Source organism: Podarcis cretensis (genome assembly GCF_951804945.1).
Source record: "Podarcis cretensis genome assembly, chromosome: Z".
NCBI classification, from domain to species: Eukaryota; Metazoa; Chordata; class Lepidosauria; order Squamata; family Lacertidae; genus Podarcis; species Podarcis cretensis.
In genome coordinates this window covers 2,707,763-2,733,089 of record NC_137184.1, presented here as the reverse complement: position 1 = coordinate 2,733,089, position 25,327 = coordinate 2,707,763, and the positions used below count along the sequence as shown (strand labels likewise).

Genomic DNA, 25,327 nt, shown 5'->3' with positions numbered 1-25,327 from the left:
ACTGTGTACAGCTAGTTTTGCTAGGTCTTTGGATAGTATAAGACTGGCCTGAGACATTTCTCTATGTTGCCTTGCTCTGCTCTCAGCTCTTGCGGGGAGGAAAAGTTAGTCTTTGGCTGCCTGAAGCGCAATTAATTTCTTCATGTACCCTGATTGCCTTCCTTTCAGAATCTGGAGCGTGTTGCAGCTCAGCACAAGGCAGAAGTGGAAAATATCATGGAACAGCTGAAAGAGCTGAAGATGAAGACTGAGCGTGACAAGGACGCCCTGAAGAATGCAATCAAGGCCCAGAAAGAGCGAGCGGAGCGCAGCGAGGAGTATGCAGATCAACTGAATGCCCAGCTGGCAGAAAAGGTGATGGTTGCTCTTGTGGCCTCCATGCCAGGGCATCACTTACTATTGGGCCAAAGTTTTGTGGAGTGGCCTCCTCACACCATTTATTTTTGCATTTGAGGACACCAGCAGTAAAGACTGAAGCTGCATCTGTGTCTTTGGAAAGTACTTGGCTACTTGTGAGGTTTGATTTGCAGAACATGGGTGGGGGGCGGACCCTGGTCCATAGGTTTCCTTGGAGAGATTTAAGCTTTTGAGCTCTATAGGTCACTGAAACAGTCTGAATGACACAGCTGCCTCATTCTTGCCCGAAGAAGAGCTTTGCTAAACTCACAGGTTGCAGAACTTGCTGAGGAAAGTTGGTTAAGTAACTAACTGTCTTGAGGGCATAGAGATTCCTTTTTAAAGGAATTTTAAATAGAACAAATACTATTTAATAGCCATGATGCTAGTAGTAAATTCAGTATGTCTGAACTCTGGGACAGCTTTGAATCCTGATACTCCTCCCCTTCTTCTCTTCATCCTCCATTAATCTTGCTGACTTTCTCTTTCTACATTTTATTGGTTACAGTCGGAGGAGGAGGCCTGGGAGTTCCAGGAAGGGTATATATTGTTTTACAGCAGAAGTAGCCAGTGTGGTGTTGTTAGGCCCCAATTACCATCAGCCCTAGTCAGCATCACATGGTTCAGGGATGAACATCACTCTGTATGTTCAAATCTTTTAAAAAACCATACTTCCTGAGGCCTTTAGGTCTGATTAACTAGTTTCACTGTGCCTGACTTAATGACTTATGAATTGTGCATTTTAAAGTAGGGTTTATATTTGTATGTCTTTCAGGGTAGAATTCCTTCTCTGATTCTGTTGTAGAGCCATGTACATTGGTGGCACTATATAAATAAATGGTGGTGGTGGACATATCATTATGGGAGTTGTAGTAGAACAGAATTTGGAGGGCACACTGGCTGTCTCTGTTGTAGAATTTTGAATTGCATTCTTATATTAGCACAATATGTGACAGTAAGCAAAAAACAAAAAACCCCTCACTTTTATTGCTCTTGTTGGTGTTAAGATCTTTCTCCCATTTGTCCTGCAACCACCCTATGAGGTGGCACACTGTTCTTATTGTAAAGTGAGTCCTGAAGAAGGGGAGTGGTAGGAAGAATAGGCTTTTTGGGGACTTCTCCCAGCCTCTGTTGTCTGGAATGGGTATAATGTTTTCCTCTCTGTAAACCATGGTTACATGTTACCTGGGAGCTCCCCATAGGCTTATGCACCTCCTCCCCATCTTCTTCTTCCTTCTGTTCTTCTCACCTTCCCTTCCTGTCCAACGTTAATATGGCTTAGTGTTATGATGCACTGGAGATAAATGACAACTCTGGTTAGTTCTCAACCAAAACAGCTTTTAATTCTTGATTTAAAGCAAGGTACAGTATAATCAAAGTCATCGCTGCAGATGTAACTCTGTGCCACCCTTGTGAAAGCTGAAAAGGAAAAGAAGGGGAGAATCTGCATAGGGGGGAATGAGCATGCTGTTGACCACTTAACTTGGTTAGGACATTGAGGAGCATTTGATCTGTATTGGGCTTGCCTTGATCTTCTAGGCTTGGCTTTGGCTGAAGGTGGCTAGAAGTACAGGACTGCTGTGAAAGTCTACAGTGGACCCTCCGGATACAAACTTTATTTGTTCCGGGGGTCCTTACGTACCCCAAAAAGTCTGCAACATGAGGCACCGCTTCTGCACATGTGCGTGGCATGATAGAGTGCTTCTGTGCATGTGCGCACGGCAAAACCCGGAAGTATACACTTCCGGAGTTGCCACGTTCACAACCTGAGAGTTATGTTACCCAAAGTTCCATTGTATTTGCTTTGTACAATTTGTCATGAGTGTGGGGTGTCAGATGAGTTCTTGTTTTCTATGCCAAACAATGTGACTGCTCTTCTAACCTTGCCTGTTGCCTTGCTTGGCAGGACAACTATGTTGCTGAGGCGTTGTCCACCTTGGAATCATGGAGAAGCCGCTACAACCAGGTGGTGAAAGACAAAAGTGATCTGGAAGTCGAGATTGTGATGCTGAACAGGTGAGAGCTGTGCTGTCCCCTTTGGAGCTGGCTCCCAAAACGGCTCGCGTGGAGGGATGGATGGGAGGCAGCACAGCACTCAGATCGAAAAGATTACTGTGGGCTCCTGAAGAAGCTACTGGGCTCCATCAGCCCCAGCCAGCATAGCCAATTGCTTGAGGTAGAGGGAATTTAAAGTCCAACAACACTGCAGAGCTACAGGTTCCCCATCACTGCATTACTCTCTTTTTAGTTAGTTAAGAAGGTGACGGCCTTATGTCCTGGCTCTCTGTCATTTCTGTTTCCTCCATGACTTGTGACTGCAATTCTGCCAGCTCTGTGATTTTTTTTTTTTTTTAAATCCATTCAGAACTGTGTTGTGTACAGCAGTGTTTCCCAACCTTGGGCCTCCAGCTGTCTTTGAACTACAATTCCCATCATCCCTGACCACTGGTCTTGCTAGCTAGGGATGATGGGAGTTGTAGTCCAAAAACAGCTGGAGGCCCAAGGTTGGGAAACACTGGTGTACAGCATATAATCCTGTTGGTGCTCTGTGCTAAAGGGGGTTCAGATTGTGCGAGTTTGCGTAAGTCACAGAATGCTGGTATTGGCCTCTTTGCATTTAATCTGCTTTCAAGGCCTAAGTTGTCAAAGAATGTGGACTTCTCTGCAGAAAGGCTGAAGGAATGACAGGAGATCAGGTTATGAAACGGGGTGTGGGGTATGAAAGACAACAGTTGCCTGCAGAGAGGACAGTCTGGTCTGAAAAGTGTTCCGAAGGCCAGAAAGAGATGCCAGTGGGCCCTCAGACCTGACATTAACCACCCCAGTGTAGTGAAACAGGCAAATGAAAGCCTTGCACACAAAAATTGCTGCCAGTAAAACAGAGAAGTTGAATCCCTGTTTATGTCTGTGAGGTATTTTATAAATTTTGTAAGCCTCTCTTGGTATGTTCTTTTAAATGGAAAATTTGAAATTACTTTTTAAAAAAACTTAGGAAATAAAAATATCCAGTATTTCACTACTGACATTATGAGACAGATCAGTATGATTTTTGACTGTGGACTTGGGTTTAAATTCCCTAATGTGAAAGAAGCTAAGTGCATTAATTAATATTGAGCAAATCTAAGTATTCTATACAATTGCCAAAACTGAGGAATAGTCTTGCACAGTGGTTGTTCCTAGGGTCCAGATAGCTCGAGTGCAAAGGGGAATCCATTAGGAAATCCGAAGTGAAATGATTCCAGTAGCTGCTCCTTGGCATTTGGGATGTCAGAAGATGTTGGTCTCCCCTGGAGGCCTGGGTTGAAATTGTGACCAAGCCTTCTTAGCTCAATTCATAATATCTGAGCTGGCATACCATGGTTTGTTTTTTGCATTTCAAGTTAGGATGGTAGACTAGGATTTGATCTCAGTTTGACATTAGATGTGAACCAATCGCATGTCTTCCAAAGATCCTATGCCCGTTACATGCAAAGCTTGATATAGTTTGGCCGTCATACATAATGGGTCCACCTCTATAGGGAGATTGAGACTGCTCTTCCCATGTGAATAGTAGCACAGTTGGGTGGACTTACCTTAGTGTGAATTCCTAGGTCTGGTTCTTTTCAAGTTCCTTGGCCAAATGAAAGGGGATGGGTTGCATGTGGGAAGCTGCTCTAATTTTTCCAGATTATTGATAAATATATAAACATTAATCTCTTCTCTTTGCTGCAAAAGAAAGCAAAGAGATAATGATTGGCTCAAGGTCACCCAAGCTTTGTGGTTGTGTGGGGATTTGAACCTATGTGCATCTCTTCCAGTCCTAGTGCAACACTCTAACCCTAACACAACACTGGACAGGGGCAGGCTGTCTGTTGCCTTTCTGTTGTTGTTAGATTCCCATCAGCCCCAGCCAACATTTGGAGGGCCACAGATTTCCCTCTTCTGCTATATGGGAATCATGTGCCTTAAAAAGATCGTCATCTTTGTGAAATTCTGCTTTGAACTGAGGCTGCTTCTTTCTTCCTTGGGCTAATGTATCTTTCCCTGACATGTATTCAAGCCGTATTTCAGACTTGATGGAACAGCAAACCACTATGGAAGACAAGATGCGGGAAGACAGAGATGCCATGGTGGACAAACTGCACCGGCAGGTCACAGAAAGTACCTCATTCAAAATGGAGAACGAGAGGTTGAAGGTTAGTAGAGAAAAGTCCTCGTCTTCCCCATGCTGGGGCCTTCCAGATGTTTTGGGCTACAGTTCCCATCAGTCCAGCATAACGCAATCATGCTAGCTAGGACTGTTGAGAGTTGTAGTCCAAAGCATACATACATAGGGCACAAGCCGGTCTAGGTCTGCTAGGGGCATCTCCACCATCCTGATGGGATGTACAGGAGCATTTTTAAAAATAACTTCCAATCATTTCAGTAGAGATAGTGCAAGAGATGTTCCAAATGGGATTTGTTTGTTTATTTTATTGCATTTTTATCCCATCTTTTTTCCAAGGAGCTCAAGGAGGTGTACATGCTTCTTCCCCTTCCTCCTCTAATCCCCACAACAACCTGGTGAGGTATATTAGGCTGTGAATGAGTGTGTCTGGCCGAAGGTCACCTGGTGAGCTTTGTGGCCGAGTGGGGGATTTGAACCCCGGTCTCCCAGGTTCTAGTTGACACTCTTAACTACCTGCTTCACACTGACTCTCTCATGAGAGGGAGAATGAGATGCTTGTTGTACAGCCCAGCAGTCCTTTCTCTTCTGACTGAACATGTCTCTTTTCTGGTTCCTCCAGAATAGCATTCTGCCGGTGGAGGAAAAGTTGAATAAAGCTCAGCAGGAAATAGCAATGCTCAAAGCATCCCTCAAGAACTACGAAGGGACAATTGAAAGTTACAAGAACCAGGTACTGCTCTCGAAAGACCTTTGGCACCCTCTTTCCTTCTCTGTCTTCCGGCAGGAATGCCCTGCTGAGCTCCAAAGCCCTGGAACTTGGGGAGTGGGGCAGAGCTGCATTTTGGTTTTCAGGCGTTCTGTGTCTTTTGTCTAAGCAAGTACTTGGCAATTTCTTTTCTAGATATTTGCAAGAGGTGGGGGTACCTGATAAGCACCTGATCTTCTCTCTTTGTGTTACTGAAAGGATTTGAAGTTGGTCTGTTTCATTTTGTAGCCCTCTATTATTGGGGAACTGAATGTAGAAATAGTATATATCTTTTTTAAAAATACCTCTGCCCAAGATGGATTACAATATTTCAAAATCTGAAAGGTGCCTAATTGTAGTAGTAATTAAAAAGCAATAAACAAATGCACATCAAATACAGAGAATGATTTGAGAGCTGCAGAACATAAAATAGGCTTAAACTGGTTAGTTTTCTCAAGCGTTTCCGAAGGCTTTTCTTACTTGAGCTTGAGCTTCTCTCACTCTGTCCTTGGAGGCAATGAAAGACTTGGGTGGTGCAGATGCCTTGGCTTAGGCTAGGCTCATAAATGGCAACCTTTACCAAGACCCTTCAGAAGACTACAGCTTCCATCAGACCAAGGCAGCACAGCTGTATGATGCTGCAGATGGTGGGAGTTGTAGTACAAAACATCTGGAGAGGACTCCAGCTTGGCAAAGGCCGATGAAGAGGAAAGCCAGCACCTGTATAAGAGCCTTGTCCACTAATTTAGAATACCTTTTTATTATCTGAACTGTCACACTTGAAAGGGGTTTGTCTCACCTTGTAGTGAAATTGGGCTCTTTCAAAGTCTACGCATAAAGCTCATTATGGATCCCCATGCCTCCAGAGCTTTTCTATTGCTGGGTGTGTGGTGTGGTGTTTTTTTAAAGAAACAATGGGAGGATTCATTATGTTGTATCTTGCCCAGTCAGAGTGATTCACAGAATGATGGCCATTGTGGCATTAACCTACAGTCATGAGCCCATCACTGTGGAATTATGAGGAGTAGAGCTGTAGGCTATGGATTTCAGAATTATATTCCACTCTTGATATTTAGAGAGGAAATTGTCTCTAAAATATGAACCAAAGGCACCTGTATAGGTTAGAGCATGGGTACGCAACCTAAGGCCTGGGGACCGGATCCGGCCCAATCGCCTTCTCAATCTGGCCCATGGACGGTCTGGGAATCAGCGTGTTTTTACATGAGTAGAATGTGTCCTTTTATTTAAACTGCTTCTCTGGGTTATTTGTGGGGAAATAGGAATTAGTTCATACCCCCCGCCCCCCCAAAAATATGTAGTCCGGCCCACCACATGGTCTGAGGGATGGTGGACCGGCTCATGGCTGAAAAAAGTTGCTGGCCCCTGGGTTAGAGGTAGAGTTTATGTGTTCTAACACAAATGGAGAAAAGCAGTTCAGCAGGGCAGGTGGGTGTGTCTCCCTCTTGAGTTCTGACTCCTTTAGGTGAGAACATAACTGCAATGACTTTTATTTTGAGGACTGATTAAAAAATGGAGTGTCTTATGTGAACAAGACTTTTAATACTTTCTCTTCAGATTTCTCACAGTTGCGTTCACTAAACCCAAACTGAAACATGATTCATTCAGTTCCATTTGATAATGTAGCTGCTGTACATGTTTGTCTTCTTAAAAAACAACAACCCACCAACATCTTTTCCCCAGGTGCTGAAAACGCGAATGGAAGCTGATGAGGTGACTGTGAAACTGGAGCTTTGTGAGAAAGAGAACAAATCACTGAAAGAAGAAATGACCAAGGAGATTGAAAATGTAAGTGTCTGGTCCAAGCTGTAGATGAGCCATAAAATCGGGAGGTTTCAAGTGTTGTAGCTCCTGCACAGGAACTTTTCGTGGGGTGGGGAAGAGAAGGAGCAGACTAGTATCTCATAAAAACATGAGAGGAAGACGGCTTGTACATTTTGGATCATATTTATCAGTTTCTACGAATGTTAGTGATTCACTCTTTTTTTAAAAAAAAGAAAAGAAAGAAGAGAAGGCAGGGAATCTAGAAGTTATGGTCCATCATGGGTCCCCATTCCTCCAAGGTTTTTCCATTGCTGCTTTTTTGAAAAAGAAAAAAAGAAAAGAAACAGAACGGGATGTTTCATTATGCTGCATCTTGCCCAGTCAGAGTGATTCACAGCATAATTAGCACTATAGAAGATTACTGAAGAAACTGTAAAATTATGGCGAATGGTGATCTAGATTTAGGAGGGGGTCATAGCTCAGTGGTAGAGCACCTGCTTTGCATGCAGAAGGTGCAGGTTCAATCTCCGGCACCTGTAGTTGGAAAACCTCAGGTAGCAGAGCTAGAAAAAAACCTTGGAGAATCATGTGTCGAGGGGTGAAACTCCATAGATACAGTTTATGTGTAGGACTGCTATAGAGATGGGTTTTTTGCTGTGATGTGGAGTTGGGAACATTGAGCATTCAAGGGTGACGAAAAGGACAACCAAAGTAATCAAGGGGCTAGAACAGCCAGCTCCCCTATGAGGAAAGGTTGCAGTGCTTGGAGTTTTTTAGTTTAGAAAAAGGCAAGGAATAGGAGACTTGATAGAGATGTCGTGACACAAAAAGATGGCATGAGTTAGATAAGACAGATAGGAAAAAGATTTTCATCCTCTTTCGTAATTATAGAGCCTAGGTCTAATTCAGCAGAGCTATTCATAAAAGTTTAATAAATAATAAGTTTAATAAATAGGAAGCTATTGTATCAAATAGAACCATTGCTCCATTTATGGGTAGGCAAACTAAGGCCCAGAGGCCGGATCCAGCCCAATCACCTTGTGAATCCCGCGGAAGGTCCGGGAATCAGCATGTTTTTACATGAGTAGAATGTGTCCTTTTATTAAAAATGCATCTCTGGGTTATTTGTGGGGTCTGCCTGGTGTTTTTACATGAGCAGAATGTGTGCTTTTATTTTCTGTTATCTGCAATTCCTGCTTTTTGCATTCTTGCTCACAGGCTCGTAAGCAGTTCCAGAGTCAGGTTGCTGAGCTAGAAAAGCTTCCCGAGATCTTGAAGCTCACAGAGTCTAAACTGGCTGAGTGTCAGGAACAGCTAAAGAGTTACGAGAAGAAAAATATGGACCTGTCAGCCATGATCACAGACCTCCGTCAGCGGGTAAGGGATTGGCAGAAGGTGCCCACACGAACCTCAAGCCGAGGACCAAAATGAGCCTCTAGCATCAAGAAAATGCAATCTTTGTCTCTTGTCTCGTCTCTTTTTGAAATGATTAAACATCTGCACTGCAGAATAAAAGGACGTGTGGCATGTCTTTGTTTTGCTGTTTTGCTGTCTGCATTTAAGCCTGCTGTTTTTCTCAGTCCACCAACACCTTCTCTGGCAAGTTAACAAATGGGTAGCCTTGTGAAAGCATGCAGTTAGGATCCACCAGCCCCCTTCACACTTTTATTTGTCAATGCATAGGTTTCCCAGGGTTCTGTGTAATTGCAGTTCAAGCTAGAAACTTAAATTCATCAACAAATAGTCAAATTTCTAGTCCTCAAGACTGAGAGGGATGAAAATTTGAATATGGTTAGGCAGGTCTCTAGGCACTGAGTGGGATGGAGGAATCAAAACTGCCTACCAGAATATTTGCACATGTTGGCTTGTTTTGCATAATTTATTTATCTTGTCGTGGTGGGAGAGAGAAGGTGCAACCTAGGCATGGAACACTTAAGTAATGCCATTGAGGATTGCTTGCTTTCATTTTAAAGAAAGAAATAGAAACTGAAGTTCTTAGCATGCACTCACTTCAGTTTCTCCTCCTGTGTTGTTCAGTCTTGAAATGCACACATCCTTGTAAGTGTGGTATGTGCTAAAATTGAAAGCAAAGACCTGAGCTGTGGGTGGTGGGGAGCTTCAGAGATTCAGCTCATGGTGACTGGTTTAGTTACACTTGCTAAAGTTCCAGTCCTTTGGTCTTTCTGACAGTCAATGCTTGGTTCCCTAAGCCTCTCTGTGTGACCTTTTTGGCCTTAATTTTACAGCTGCTCTACTGTGCTTCCAAACTGACCCAAATTCTTCTTCTAAAGCCTTTCTTTTTGAGCCAGAAATCTTTATGTACAGTAAATCCATGTGAAATAAGCTCTTGGTGGATTAAATCAGATATTGTTTTTTATATTAATTTGCAAAGATTTTTTTTTTTTGTATGGGGTGCAAACCAGCATGAGGATAACATGTGCCTGACCACAAGCACCTGAGCCTCCATTCCTTGTCAAAGGCAACTTCATCTTTTTAGCAACCCATGGTTAATTTTGCTTGGCTCCATAAGCCTTTCCTTCTGTGTGTGTGTGAGAGAGAGAGAGAAAAAGAGTGAAAGAAAGAGAGAGATTGTGATTTTTCTCTTCTTTGGGGTTTGCCTCAATCTGTGTGTGCTTCACTTTGCTTGCAGGTGGCTGGCGGCTCATTTGTGCAGCGCTGAGAAGAAAAAAAATTCATGTTGGATCAAAATAGGCTCTGAAAAGGCCACAAAAACAGGAACACGTACAGTGCTTAATGTGTGCAACAGGAGGTTCCTGGGCTCATCCGTGCCCTGCAGCCAGCCCTCTGACCAGTGGGGTTGAGGGTGTATGTGAAGGGGGTTACTGATTATAGTTGCTTAGTGGTGAGGCAAAGACTCCTACCTCAGAAGGCTGTATTTAATTTTACTCCGTGTCCCACCTCCTGGTACTGAAATCAGATTCTTCTCCTGGGGTTTGGTCTCAAAGCACACAAGGCCATCACCTTGCTGAAGCTAAGTAGCTTTGGGTCTGCTCAGTACCTGGAAACAGCATGTGGATGACCTTCCATGGTGGAGGAAGACAGGTGCAATGTAAATAGTAACATTAAATAAGCACCAAATGAGCCCTGGTCCACTTAAGTCCTGAACATGGTAGTTTTTTTCTGCTCCTTTTCTCTCTTTGTCTGTCTGTCTTTCTGTCTCTCTCTGCATGACTCCATTCTTGTTTCTCTAGGAAATAAAGAATGGGGAGAAAATGAGCAGCACCTGTCACTGGTAACTTGGAAAGGCCTTAAAGACTTTACACATTTTCTACCTTTCCCCCTTCCTATTTTTTTAACCAATATTTCGTTTTCATATCTTGAATTAGTGTGGTTTGATTTAATTGTATTGATTGTTTCGATGACTTATTGTTGCCGTCTGCTTTATTTATATGATGCTGTGCTTGATATTATAGTGATTGCAGTGTTTGTTGCTTCATTAATGCCCATGTTAGCTGCTTTGAGCTGAACGCTTGCTGTTGGAAAACCGGAATACAAATATTAAATCAAGTCAAATCAAATTTCAGATTGAGCTTCAGGGAGACAAGATGGAGATGATGAGAGAGAGGTATCAGTCTGCCCAAGAAGAGAACAAGCAGCTGATCCTCAAGCTTGAAGAGCTGGAGAGGTTAGGAGCAAGTGGGGAGGATGCCGCTTTGTCAAGGATGGGAGCAGAGTGATCAAAACTGAAAGGCTGTGTTGTGCAAATGTTTTCCTGTGCGTATAGGTCAATCAGATGCTGTATCAGTGTTGAGTATGGAACTCTGTAGTCTTGTCATGGATGCTGGGCTTGGTGGTGATGGTGGGGAAGACAGTCGCTCTGGTTGGCACACCATGCAAAGCCCAAACCATGGCTCAGCGTGAACATATGGAGCTCAGGAGAGGAGTTCACAACTGAATCACAGCAGAGTTTTGCTGCTGCCTGCAGTGATCTTTGTAAGTCTGGACCTGGGGTCAGACTTTAACTCTCTCCAGATTAACTGTTGGCGGTAGCTAGGGTTTGTCCTTTAGTTCCTGGCTTGTGGATTGCCTGGAAGAGCTAAGCAACAAGTCTGGGTTTGGACGACATGCTAAGCCAAACTATGGTTTCATTCAGTGTGATGCAGCAGCAAAAGGCAGAAACAAAATGGCCACAATCTCCTCTTCAGGAGCCCCCACACTTCTGCATTCGCTTACTGTGACATGCGTATCAGGCTACCGGCAGTGTTGGGAAGGCAAAAAGTGAAGGCCTCTTGCATTCCAAATGTAGGTTAATACTGTATTGGCCTGAATATAAGCCTCACTTTCCCACCAGATTCTGACCATGCAAAGTTAAAAGTGCAGCTTAAATTTGCAACCTTACAAAAACTGGATTTTACGATATTGCTGCTGAAACATACATACGGTAAAATGGAATGGGTGTGAGTGCCTGCGGAATTTTAAGGGAGCGGCTTATATTCGGGTATTGTGTTTCTCTCTCCCCCCCCCCCTTTGAATTTTAAAGGTGCGGCTTATGTTCAGGCCAATACATTATACTTTTGGGGGGGTGGGGGGGGTGACCAGAGGGAGGAGTCAAGGAACTGTAGCAATTTATGTAGCTATGTGCTTTCCACAACCTGCCTCTTAAGATATCTGCTGGTTCCTAGGACCAATCTTCTGTGGGCAGCACTAATGATCAGTTCTCATGACAGCTCGTTCAGCCAGACCTCTTCAGAAGCACTGGAACTAAAGCAAACACATAGAGCAAGACAAATGCAATGTTCTGTGGCAAGTGGCTGTTGCACAGGCTTCACATTAAGGAGGTCTGGAAATCAAATCTCCAGCTAAAAAATCTTGGTAGCTGGGAAAGATGGGGAAGGAAATACCTTTTCCCACCTAAGGCTTTGGAGAACTGCAGGCGGGCAGTGCTGGCAGCTGATGCTGGGCAGAAATGATGGTCTGACTTGGTGCTTAACACATTCCTTTGCAATATCAGTGTTGTCAATAGGCCTGTGTTTGCTTTTCACTAGAGTTGTGGCTTGATCAGACATTGCATTCAAACAAGTTGTTGTTGTTTCCAGAAAATTGCTTATCGGCAAAGCAACAATGACTGTGCTGGCCACCTGCAGTTCCTATGCAGGATGGGTGGCCAACATCATACCCTCCAAATGTTGCTGGACTCCAGTTCCCATCAACCTTTGGCCATACTGGATGAGACTCAAGAGTCCACCAGCCCTTGGATGGCATTACATTGGCTGTCCAGCATACACCCACACACCACAGTGGTACCCCCAGTCGCAGACAGGATCCATTCCGGAGCTCCGGTTGGATCCTGAGGTGTCTGCAACTGGAAGGACCACTTCTGCACATGCGCGCACAGCAGTAAAGCGCTTCTGTGCATGTGCACACGGCGAAACCCAGAAAAATACTTCCGGGTTTGCCGTGTATGTATCCCGAAGGATACATAACTGGAGGTGAACATAAGTAGAGGTACCACTGTATAAAGTAGCACCTATCGAAACTTATTTACAGGCATATCTAGTCCATTTAAATGTTGAGCCCTGTTTTGATTGGCATATACCCATGAATCTTCTTTGTGGTTGCAATCCAGGAAGCTTGAAGCAGCGAGCGGTCAGAATATAGAATTTATCCAGGTCATAGCGAAAAGGGAGGAGTCGATCCATCAGGCCCAGCTGCGACTAGAGGAGAAGACCCGGGAATGTGGCGCCTTGGCTCGCCAGCTGGAGATAGCAATTGGCGATGCCAAGAGGCAGGTTGGTACCTCCCACTGGGCAATGAGTCTGAAGGAGCATTGCCATTGCAGTGGGAGCGGAATTCTCTTCCCTGAAGTGTTTTGTTTTTGAGGACCAGCTTCAGGAGATCAGTGAGAAGATGCTTTAGTACAAGGGGTGGGGATCTCAACCCTGCATCCCAAATGTGGTCCTTGAGACTCTCTGTGCTTCTTCCAACCCTGCTCTGAGTGTCCTCCTTGCATGGTTTTGCTCAGCAGTTCCTTGCAGGAATGTGTCCTTGAAATGTGGCAATGCCTCACTTACCTGGAAGGAGGCAGAGGTGTCTGTGGCTGGAAATGTAGCCCACTGTACAAAAGTCCCCTCCACATGCCTTGGCCATCACACCCATGAGGTGAGGCAGCAAGATCCACAGGGGCAGCAGATTCAGCCTCCAGAGAACGTGTCTCCTGTTACCGCAGCAGCAGCAGCTTCCTGGTGAGCAGAAGGCACTACTAGTCTCCTGTCCCTAGGGAGAAAATGGCAGGGCTGCCCTCTGGGGTCCCCTGGGCTCTTCACCCACCCAGCATGATACAGAACAGGCACCCACCCACCCACCAATGTAGATCTTTATTCTCCCCAACCCCCTTCTTGATATCGATCTTCACTCGCTCTTTATTCCCTGGTGGTGGGAGAGGAGCACCATTTTGTGGTTCGCCCATGTGCCAAATGTCTTGGGCCAGCCCTGCCACAGATTTCCCCAAGGCTGCCCAACAGGGAATGTAGCCCCTGGATTGAAGAGCCCTTCTCTATTGCCCTAGTAGGAGGTCATGCATATTTGATACACTTCCATCCCATCCTACTTTTGAGGAGTTCTTGAGAGCAGCCCATGCAAGGAGCCTCTTTTCTCCTTATAACAGCTCTGGAAGATGTGCTCAGCTTGAGAGAGAGCACTCAATTAAATTGTGGGTGGATAGGGACCCACACTCAGCTCTTTCCAGTGTAAGCAAAACACTTTACCATTACATATCCTGCTGGCTCCCAGGATGTTTCCTGTCTCTCTGTGTGTTTGTGATTTGATCTTCTTTCTTTCTTCTTAGTCTTTCATATTAGAAATGTGAGCTTGGTGGGGAAGTATAAATGCAAAGATAATAATGTATTGGGCCACTTGAACTGTCTCTAGATATTTAAAGTAAAATCAATGCTCCCTCCCCCCAATACACACATTTTACTTCTCCAAGTTCTTTACATCTGTTACTTTACTTTCAAACTCTTGAGAGGTGGGCATGTATTTTAAAGAACATGCTTGTGTGTGTGAAGAACGTGTGTTTCCTGTAAAGCAACTCTAGTCTGGGGGGGGGGCGGTGAGGACAGAAATTTCCCTCCCGTCTTCTTGCTCTTTCTTCTGCTAACATTGCATATGTAGATTAACCCTGTTTCTAATATAACAGGAAAGTGAGTGCTACATTTTTTAAATGTTTCCTGGCTTTAGAAGCTTTGGGAAATTGGAATCAAGCCACTCTCTTTCCCAAAAGGTTCTTGAGGGATGCTTTTTTGTTTTTTTGCTAAAGCCCAAAACATTGGTTTGTCTTGTTTCTATTGCCTTGCCTGCAAAAGCTGGAACAAACAAGGGAACGAGCAGCAGCAAGGGAGAGAACAGCCCAGTCCAAGATGCTAGATTTGGAAACTCAACTGAGCAGGACAAAGACGGAACTGAATCAGCTGCGGCGGAGCAAAGATGATGTGAGTGGCTTTCTGCAGCAGCACAGCTCTCTTAACTCTCTTAAGGACTTTTAGGTCCATCCCATCCTGTGTTTTGATAGGGAGGCAAGGAAGTAGATGAGTGGGGGGGGGGATTGGTTGGTTGGTTGGTTTTTTGGGGTTTCTTAATAGGATGGAGCACAGGGAACTGATTGGGAGCATAGAAGATGTGCTAAAGTTGTACGATAAAGGGCTTAGCAGGCTGGTATTTCCGCTTGGCATGGTGAACTGCTCTTTGCTTATATGAAGAATCCATAACGGGGTGAGCGTGGCAGTGATTTCCCCTGCTTCAACCATTTCCCCCGTGCTCATGCAGGCAGAGTGTCGGTATGAAAGCCGGCTCCATGACCTGAAGGATCGTCTTGAACAGTCTGAGAGCACCAACCGAAGCATGCAAAGCTACGTGCAGCTCCTCAAGTCCTCTTACGCCAATGTCTTTGGAGACAGTGCCTTATCAACCTCCCCGATTCGCCCTCGATCTCCACTGTGATCAAACCTTGTTCCTTAACTTCCAGGACCCTCTTGCTACAGGCTCAGCTGGGTGGACCTGTTTCAAAGCCATATCTGATTTTGGAACTTAAATAGCTCAGGATCTTCATCGTATTGTTGGCGTGGGAGATTCATCCTCCCTTTATGTTGGTGATATGGTGGCATTAAGGGCTGCATTGTGTATCATAAGCCATGTTAAAGCGGGCCAACAAGGGGCACATTTACCACCCCTTCTGTCTTTTAGTGCCTTACAGAGGTTGCATGTTTTGAAAGTAACCTGCAGTGTTTTAATCATCTTTTAATTTTATGAATGTTTTATGTATAATTTTCTCACTATTCCATGAGTTTCAAATATCATGTTTGTTGAATGCAGAACAAAATATTTAGATTTTTTTAATATAATAATAAAAATTGTCATCTGAAATATTGTGAACCCATGAAAGGTTGTGTCTGCTAGCAGCATGCCTTGGGCCAGACATAGCTGGTGTGAAAACCATTCCTTTTTCTTTTAATTGCATTATTCCAGTTTTTCTAGGGGTGAATATCAGTTTAAAGGTGTGATTTCAGTAATTGTGTATGAGAAGGAGAAAAGCACCTGCCCTGCTTTTTAAAGAAAGGTGTTTCATACTATCTGTACTCTTGCAAAGGTTCCTGGGATCCATTTTTCCAGAGCTGCATATCTCTGATCACTTGTGATTTTCATGTGTGACTTTTGTGTTCAACATTAATGTTTTGTTTGTAAAATATCCCATGATTTTTTGTTTTCAAGCTCTGTGTGTCTCTGTTATTTTTAGCTTCCTTATGTGATGAATAACATCTCTGTTCCTGCTTCCGTGATGCACATACTGATACTCACTACAATGGGGCATGAGCTGGGGGTCAGCAAAGTTTATCTTTTCTGGGCCAGATTAGTCCCGCAGAGATCCCTCCATGGGCCTGATTGCGCGCGCGCTATTTTCCGCATCTGCGCAGATGCGATTTCCAGCGCCGTGGAAACGAGTCCCTGCATCGCGCTGTGCTGGTTTAGTGCAGCGTGCGAGTGGGCGGCTCGGTTTGGGGGTGGCTCATGGGCCGGCCAAACGACCTCCGGGGGCCACTTCCGGTCCATGGGCCTTAGGTTGCTGACCCCTAGGCATGAGCTTGCTCGGTTACTCATGAGTGAGTTTCTGTAAAACCACATTGCTAATTCAAATTGAGGAGCCTTATCCTCTTCAGCATCCGGGGACCCTCCATCCAAGGGTGTTAACTATTTTCAACCTTAGGCGAGAGAGTCAGCCTCTTTTGCTGGGAGCTGGATGGGCTTCAAGTCTTAGCACCAACTACCCCTTGAAAAATGACTGTTTCTGTTTTCCTGCCCTCCAGAAATGAAACCAAGCTGGTCAAACTGTCCAGAAATTAAGAGAGGAGAGTAGAGTCATTTTGATGGACAGGTCTATGTTTTGTTGTTATTGTTGTTTTATAACTTTATAATATATGCATATACAATATATACATATAAAAGCCCATATAAAAGGAATCACAAGACAGAGAAGCCAGTAGGAGAAAACTTCAGTCTCCCAAGACATTCAATACAGGCTCTCAAAGCAGCTGTCTTATTATAAAAGAATTTCAGAAACGGACTTGAAAGAGAAGTTGCTGAATTACAACATATCACTAAACTGAAAACTATGGAGAGACCTGGTCTGAATAGAGATATTGGATTCCTGTCTCATATGCTAGTCATCTGCATACGATCCCTTGCTTTTTCCTGTAGGACTAATTGCAGTCCTTAACAGTCTTCAACAGGTTTACCATAACCATTGAGTCAATCACCCATCTCCCACTACCCTCCTGAGAAAAACCCCACCCCACCCTCCCACTATATATAAGGGTCTAGTGACTTCTGTTTCAGTGTATCTGAAGAAGTGTGCATGCACACAAAAGCTTGGCCCAGAACAAACTTAGTTGGTCTCTAAGGTGCTATGGGACAATTTTTAAATTTCTATAAAAGCCCACATACAGATTGTTACAATAAAAATATCACAGCACCAGCCCTTAATAGCCAGTGGCCCTCATAGAGAAGAAAGTTCCAAAGGGCTGTTTGCACCAAACTGCTGATTCTGTAGTTTCACCCTGTCTGTACTTACCGTATTGCCCTGAGTATAAGCTTCACTGTTTTTTCCACATTCCAACCATGAAAAGTTAAAACTGCGGCTTAAATTTGTGACCGTACAAAAATTGGCTTTTATGATATCACTGCTGAACAGACACATGGTAAAATGGTGTGGCTTATATTGGGGCCAATACGGTAATCATAAAGGTATAGTAAAGGGATCCCTGACCATTAGGTCCAGTCACGGACGACTCTGGGGTTGCGGCGCTCATCTCGCTTTATTGGCCGAGGGAGCCGGCGTACAGCTTCTGGGTCATGTGGCCAGCATGACGAAGCCGCTTCTGGCGAACCAGAGCAGCGCACGGAAACACCGTTTACCTTCCTATTTATCTACTTGCACTTTGACTTGCTTTCGAACTGCTAGGTTGGCAGAAGCAGGGACTGAGCAATGGGAGCTCACCCGTCGCGGGGATTTGAACCACCGACCTTCTGATCAACAAGCCCTAGGCTCTGTGGTTTAACCCACAGCGCCACCCGTGTCCCTTCTGGTAATCATAGAACACGTAAAAAGAATGAAGGGTAATCTTTTCCATAGTGGAATACAAAGTTCCTATTTGTACCAAACATACCATTCATGAATGTTGCCAAATAAACCCCTATGAGATTCTTTGGTCATATAAATCATAAACAGCCCCCAACAGTAGCAAAGTCAGAGAGGTCCGCATCACCCCTAGCAGAATGTATTGTATGAGTCAAGTTTTTTTGAAATGCCAACAAACACAACTATTTTAAACCATAGATCCATTGAGTAACAGAAGGGGTGTTGCCCAATACCACCCCCCCAGGTACATCATACCTACATCACAGAAAAGGCGGTCTACAACAGAAATCTGAGTGCGTTGTTTATTTCCTGTCTGGCAGATTACCTGTTAATGCTTGATTGGATACCCTGGGGAGCCTGGCCAGTCTTTTGTAATGGTAAATATTTAGTTCCTGAGCCAGGTCACAGGCTCAACCCTTCCACCCTATTCACATCTTAAATGTGCCCTTAAGACAAGATTTGTGAGGAAAGAGACAATAGGGAGTTTTCCCACTTTGACCTTGCAGAGAAATATTTGAGGCCAATTTGTTCAGGACTTTTTTTTCTAACTTTTTTTCTAAATCAGACACCTGATTTATATATTTATGTACGTGTTTGCTTGGTACATTTATGAACATTACATACCTAAGACCTTAAAATTCTTATAACAGCCCAGCCGCTGGCCTTGGGAGCGGTGCTTACTTGCCTGCCTGCCAGCCATCCAGTGCCTTCGTTTCTTTCCCTGGACGTGTGAGCGCTGGCAGGCTGCCTGCTTCCTCCGAGTGGAACGGTGGCTTCTGGTAGCTGCTGCTTGTATGGCGAGACTACTGTTGGAATGCACCACTGCTGGCTGTTCTAGGAAGCCCAGGTCAGCGCAGGATTAGGCAGAAGCTCTGTATGGTGATGTTCATCTTTGTGGCTGGCAATTGCTTTCTTCCTCCACACTTCCTTTCCGACATCATAATATACTGCCATATTGAGAAGTCACAATGTTGGAAAGCAGATATTGCCCAGCTCTCGTCATCTCTTGCCATCTTAAAGCATGCTGTCCTTTTACTTAGTGCACTGGCAAGAAAGGAGTCCACTGACACAGGCTGCGATTTGAATGGTCCTGGGGGGATTATTTAAATCCTCACATGAGTAGAGTCACCATGCTCCGAAGCTCAAATTCAGTATTTATGAAGCATACCAAGTGCTACTCTAATTATCTCGCTCTTGCTTTTAACACTGGAATGTCCCTGGGACACTGACGTCAAAGTGTGGCAGCTCTGCTACTTGGGGTGAAAACATTATTAAAAATGAGAACATCTGTAATTTAGTATGTACAGCAGACTAACATTGATGGCCACCCTTGATACCTTCATATTCATACCAATTTCATTACTGTCCTGATTTGATAGCTGTAAGATGTACTTTACTCTTTATATATCTCTCTTCATTATATATAACCCCACTACTAGAAGAGCACCTTTTATACTTGATTTACAATACTGCCTTACTCTTTATATATTTATGTTTTCATTTTCATTTTATTCATTGCTAGATGGACAAACTATATTTAAAACTTAAAATTTACAAAGTAAAGCAACTGGCAAATTCTACTGTAAACATTTATATGTTTAGAGAATTTTAATTTAATTAGAGTAATTCAGACTATCATGAACTCTCACTGTGAAAGCAGTGAGGTTGCTCTAGAATAACCTTACTCTTATTCCTAGAAAATATGTGTGGGGGGGGAGTAAACAATACTGTCATCAGTAGTCTATGACTTGCCTTAGTCAATAGATCAAACCTATAGATCCCTTAGTAATGCCATGGATAGCCATAGAGACTCGATATGCTCATTTCTTTCAGTTCACAATTTTTTTTTTATCCTCCCTTCGGATATCCAATGTGCTGCCTCCTCCCTCCCTCCCCCAGCTTGCTTTTTCATTGCCCCTTGGATGGGCGGTTGTTCTTCAGTTGTTGGCAATGGAGGCATCCTGCACAGAATTCCTTTTTGTATCCCTTTTGTATGGTGGAGAGGCTGATGGTCTTAACTTGTGTTGTTAACAAAAATCTGCCCTTTTCCCCTTAAGGGGTATCCAAGAGCCCATATAGAGTCCTTACGTAGGTTCCCTATTGTTAGGAGAAAATAACAGAGGCCAACCAGAGAATACGGAGAAGCAAAGCAGCTAGTAAGCCTGATCTTTATTAAAGCCGTTGCAACAGGGTCCTCACCCACCACATCGCAGGAGGGAGGAGGAACCCAGAACAATGGCGCACAAGGCCTTATATAGACTTTTGAAATTGCCACTCTGTAGATCAAGACCACCCCCAGAAACATCATACATACATCACAGAAGGGGCATAGCTCAAGACCACCACCCCAGATACATCACACCTACATCACAGAAAAGGCGGTCTAAAACAGAAATTTGAATGTTGTTTTTCTCCTATTGTTGTTTATCTCCTGTCTGGCAGGTTACTTGATTGGATACCCTGCTTACTTGATTGGATTGCCTGGGGAGCCTGGCCAGTTTTTTGTAATGAAAAATACTTAGTTCCTGAGCCAGGTCACAGGCTCACACCCTATTCATATCTTAAATGTGCCCTTAAGACAGGATTTGTGAAGGAAAAGACAATGGGGAGGCTTTTCCATTTTCCTCTGACCTTGCAGAGAAAACACTTGCTCAGTTTGGGAATCAAAATGGTTCCAGGTTGGTCTCCCTGTGCTGATCTATGTACATGCTTGGTAGGTACACTTATGAACATTTAACATATACCTAAAACCTCAAAATTCCTATCACACTTTCATGTTGTCTGGGAACCTGGAGGTATGAGCTGGCAAAGCTGGCAAGGTAGAGGGCACCCTCCCAGGACTGCTGGGCACTGGTCTCCATCAGCTGGGGAGGGAGAGCTGAGAGGTGGGTGACCATCCATATGAATGTGTGCCTGATGGTTTTGACAATGGTTTTGGATAATCCACATGGGTTGGCAGGGTGTCAGTCTCTGCACTGAAAGGGAAAATTTCTGGGGTGTGAGGCTACTCAACAGCCCAGCTCCTCGGGCAAAGCCTGCGGGTACTTGCTGCCAGAAAGGAAGGGAATCCCACCCACAAAACAGCGCTTAGTAGACAAAGATCTTTATTGTTGCACAACAGGTTCCTATAGGAGCAAGAACCCCGAGAATGGGGTGACACTGACTTTTAAAACTTCCCACAATATCCCAGAATACAGTTTGTACAGCATCATTGATACGTCATCTTTACATCACTGACATGTCATGAAAGGGGAGGGTTACAGAGGGATTTACAAATTAGCATAGGCAAAACATGTCCAGGTACAAGATTGACATAGGCAAACATGTCTCAACACCATATAAAGGTACGTTATAAACCCCTTTGCGCACCCAGGCCCTGGGGGCAAGTTCGGTGGTGGGTTCTTGGTTTCTTTAGTCAGCTAACTGCTCAGGAATTGACACTCTGGGCACTTCTCTGGGGTGGGGGTGGGGGTGCACGTGCCCTCACGCTTGAGAGATTATGGCAGGAAGTGGTGGGGAAGGAAGTCCTTTTTTCTTAAGGCCAAAATGGTGTTAGAATGAAGTGAATTGGTCAAACTACTTATTTTATATGATTTTCTGAAGGTTTAAGGTTTTTCTAAGCTGACAGTCTATGGGCGAGGGGTTTTGACACATTTATTGCAACAAAGTATCAACTTAGCAATCGAAGCCTAGCTAATGACGTTTTAATAGACTGAATCCATTGTTCTCCCAGCGGGCAGCCAAGCGCGCAAAAGGTCGAGCTGAGTTACCTTGCAGAGGGTGGGAAGAGATTCTGTCCACTAGAGGCCGCTATCCGCTAAACGCTATTGGCTACCTGTCAAAATCCAACGCTTTTGATTGGTCTAGACGCAGTAGTATGCAAATACAGACTTCATTCACAAGTCCTTGTTCATATTGATAAGGGGTTTCAAAAACAAAAAGGAAACCGAGTCTTTATTAATGAAATATATGTGGTGCTTGGTGCAACAGTGTTTGGAAAGGCTTTTCTTGGGCTCATCGTCTCGCGCCCTAAGTACGGGGGTGGGGGGAGCGTTTCTGGGACAGGCGAGACCCACAACGCAACTGTGCCCCCCCCCCACGGAAATTCCGTAACGGCTCGAAGTGGGGTGCTGGCCTCAGCAGGGAGTGGGGCTGGGAAGGGGGCACCAGCTTAGGTCGATAGGACCTGGGCATGTTCTTGACAGGCCTTTATTCAAGGATGATTCTATTCCCTCTAATTATATTATCATTATCATTATCATTATCATTATCATTATCATTATCATTATACCCCGCCCATCTGGCTGGGTTCCCCCAGCCACTCTGGGTGGCTTCCAACACACACAAAAATAATAAAAAAACATCAAACATTAATAGTAACAATCAGATCCTACATGAAAAGTCACAATAACTTTAAAATAAACAACTTATACCAAATAAAGCAGTATGCAATAATGCATTAGAATCCAATAGCAAACACTAACATTAAACATGCAGGTGGCGCTGTGGGTAAAACCTCAGTGCCTAGGACTTGCTGGTCGTAAGGTCAGGAGGGGGAGGCGGCCTCCACCATTCCTGCTCCTGTGGCCACCCCTGACACCTGGAAAGGTTGAGAAAGGAACCACCAAAATTATCAAGGGTTCAGAGTAACTCCCTTATATGGAAATATTGGGACCTTTTAGGTTAGAAGGAAGGATGCTCTCTGTCAGCCCTGGTAGTTATATCAATTCTAGAACCATTAGCAGTCAAGTTATGCAATGCCCTCTCTGGTACAGGAGTGGTTGCAAACGGAAATGAACAGAGGACCTTGGAACTTATCCCCGAGGGTTTAAGAAAAAGCCTGCCTGCCCACCCATGGGATGAAAGATATGGGAGACCCAACCTGACCCACCAGCTTTGCCCCCCCCCCCCAAGTTGCCAGACATCCAGCCCTCTGAAGTAAAATCTCCAGCCCCAGCCCATCAGGGGATTAAATACATATGGAGACTCCAGGGAAAATGAAAACATTGAGTCAAGGTGAGTTTGTGCCGGCTCAGTAAACTTCTCAGCTTTGACACAGAGGGAAGGGTCTTGCCCAGCTAATGATTCTCTGATCCTAGGAGACTCAAACAATTGGTCCATCTATTGCAGTACCGTCTACTACACTGATTGCAGCAGGTCTCCAGAGCTTTAGGCAGGGGGTGTTCCCAGCCCTGCCTAGTGATGCCCTCTCTTGAACCCATGACCTTCTGCATGCAACGCAGGTGCTCTGTCACTGAATTACAGCCTTTCCCTGAAATACTCTCCCCGGACTGGTTTTCCTGATGCTTCTGCTGCCGCCCTCCTTGGTGCCAGGCAAACATGCTATTGTACTCCTGCTTCAACCTTTTAAAAAGCACTGTAAAATGAAAGCATCTTGGCTTGCTCTGCCACTGACTCTTAGCTGCATTTTAAATTTGTTATTCCTTGCAAATTCAAGCTTAAATGGCTTGCCTTGCATACTGTGCATTAGCTGTTTGAATTGCATTTGTGCTGAAGATACCAGGATACAACCTCGACTCTGTTAATGATGATAAAGTCAGGGCCCTCAGGTGGCAGTGGTGTGGGGGTAAAACCCCCACACCTAATATATACTTCCAACTAGATTTCTACCATTTTGGGCATCCATGCTTTTTTCTCATTTCTTCGCAGCGCACGAACGGACACGCCCACCCTGACCCCTTGGTTGGCGCCCATCATCTGGGATGGAACAGTCAGGAAGATGGTCTTGGACAACTACAACAAGCAGCAGAAAACCAAGGTGTTATCCCCCCAAGTACTGCTGGGATTATAAAATTGGCATTCCCAATTTTATAAGCGAGATAAGAAATGTCAAGTTATCCTGGATGCCAAAAGAATATGAAAATAACTTATGACTCCGCGGCCCTATTGAAAATCACACCAGCAACTAAACTGATCGCAGAACTGTTTGATCATTTAAGCACAGACTCTTGTTCTTTGCAGGAAGGAGAGAAAACTTTACCAGCCCTTTACCCCTCACTGACAAAATGTTTCATGTGGTATTGCATAGCTGTGCTGGAGATTTTTTAATAAGCCAGTTCCTTCCGTGTGACCTAGTCAGAGACACCCTTCCCTCTGTGTCAAAGCTGAGAGGTTTCCTGGAGGTGTTACTTCAGAGGGCTGGGTGACTGGCAATATGGAGGGCAAAGGTGGTGGGTCAGGCAGGGTGGGACCCCTGCCACCAATGCTGGGCAGGGGTCTCCAGTGGGTGGGGAGGGAAAGGTGAGAGAGGGGCCCCGCCCATGTGGATGCGAGTCAGATGTTAACGGCTTGGGGTAATCCACATGGGTGAGCAGGGAGAGGGGTGCCAGCCTCTGCCCAAATTGGGCTGCTGGCTTCGGGAGGGAGGGGGGCTGGAGAGGGGGCACCAGCCGAAAGAAGCTTTTGGAGTGTTTTTTAGGCCTTTCCTCCAGGGTTATTTTGTTCCCTCGGATGCCCCCTTTCTCTACTTTTGGGGCTTCCTTTTGGGGCTTTTGTATTTTTTTCTTAGGGGGTTCTCTTTTTGGGGGCTAGGTATGCCTATCCCCTTTATGGCCAGGTCTCCCCTATCTTGCTTCCCACGGGTGGGTGGGCTTTGCTGGATTCCTTTAGGGATAGGTTCCAGGGTCTTCCTCCATCTCAGGCATTCACCCAAGTCTGGAAGAAAAGAAAGATTGGAGGTACAGCCATTGTTTTCAATGCAACTAGTTTGTCCATCATGGAGATGTAGCACCCTGCTTGTGGTTAACGCTTAGCTGGAATGAAATATTCAACGCAGCAATAGAGAAATTAAAATAATAATTTATTTGTCAGACAAATAAATGATAGGCACAGTGGTATATAGTTACTAAAGCTCTGCCCCCTCCAGCCCTGATGGCCAGCACTTATATTTCCTCAGCCCAGCCCCCTTTGGCTGCCTCTGTCCAATCAGCCTGGTTGAAATTCCTATTGACTGTTTGCTAGAACCAATCATAAAAGATACACCCATTTCCTATTACCTTTTATGGGAAACAAAGAGCTATATTTCCTTCTATCCATAAATGGCAGACAAGTAGCCATATATCTTACATTTGCCTCGACAAGGCACCTTAATTACCAGATCACCTTTTGCCCCTGCATTCCATACATGAAACATACAAACATTTGCAAATATATCTTTAAGCTCATTTTAAAATACAGGCCTTGATCAGATGCCTCAGAGAGTCTTCATTTATTCCAACGTATTATATCCATATTTAGAGCTTTCCAAACCATACTATAATTAAACTGATACAGCTTGTTTTTTCAAATTTTGGGTAATTTGCACCCCCAGATATCTAAAACTTCCTAGCTATTGGAATCTTCAACATTGCTGTAAAAGTCTACTGCATATGAATGGGGTGGTGTATGAAAAAGGATTACCCCTGCTTTCTTAAAAGTATCTTGCAATCCTGAGACCCTGGCGAACTGTTCCAACTCTGTACATAGTATTTTTCCTGCTGTGATAGGGTTAGAGGTGCATAAAATTATATCCTCTGCAAAGAGGCCTGAATTTTGTTCACTTCTGTTTGCAACCACTCCTGTACGAGGAGGTCCCAGGGTGGTTTGGGGT

At 44.5% G+C, this 25,327-nt stretch overlaps 1 protein-coding gene and 1 long non-coding RNA gene across 6 annotated transcripts in view; one reads left to right on the top strand and one right to left on the bottom strand.

Moving 5' to 3' along the window:
- Window positions 1-2,909, bottom strand: part of LOC307207980 — a 68,374-nt gene extending 65,465 nt beyond the window's left edge. Inside the window, exon 1 of the long non-coding RNA XR_013834915.1 lies at window positions 2,765-2,909. This is a non-coding gene — a long non-coding RNA (uncharacterized lncRNA). The remainder of the gene's footprint in view (window positions 1-2,764) is intronic.
- ODF2 (outer dense fiber of sperm tails 2) overlaps window positions 1-15,793 on the top strand; it is a 36,335-nt gene extending 20,542 nt beyond the window's left edge. For all 5 annotated transcript variants that reach the window (XM_079962023.1, XM_079962025.1, XM_079962024.1 and 2 more), the window contains 10 exons: window positions 169-354; window positions 2,303-2,412; window positions 4,436-4,571; window positions 5,163-5,273; window positions 6,990-7,094; window positions 8,289-8,447; window positions 10,616-10,716; window positions 12,658-12,820; window positions 14,393-14,518; window positions 14,853-15,793. In XM_079962023.1, the coding sequence (XP_079818149.1) occupies window positions 169-354; window positions 2,303-2,412; window positions 4,436-4,571; window positions 5,163-5,273; window positions 6,990-7,094; window positions 8,289-8,447; window positions 10,616-10,716; window positions 12,658-12,820; window positions 14,393-14,518; window positions 14,853-15,026 (1,371 nt within the window). In that variant the 3' untranslated portion in view covers window positions 15,027-15,793. The remainder of the gene's footprint in view (window positions 1-168; window positions 355-2,302; window positions 2,413-4,435; window positions 4,572-5,162; window positions 5,274-6,989; window positions 7,095-8,288; window positions 8,448-10,615; window positions 10,717-12,657; window positions 12,821-14,392; window positions 14,519-14,852) is intronic.
- Window positions 15,794-25,327: the final 9,534 nt, after the last annotated feature.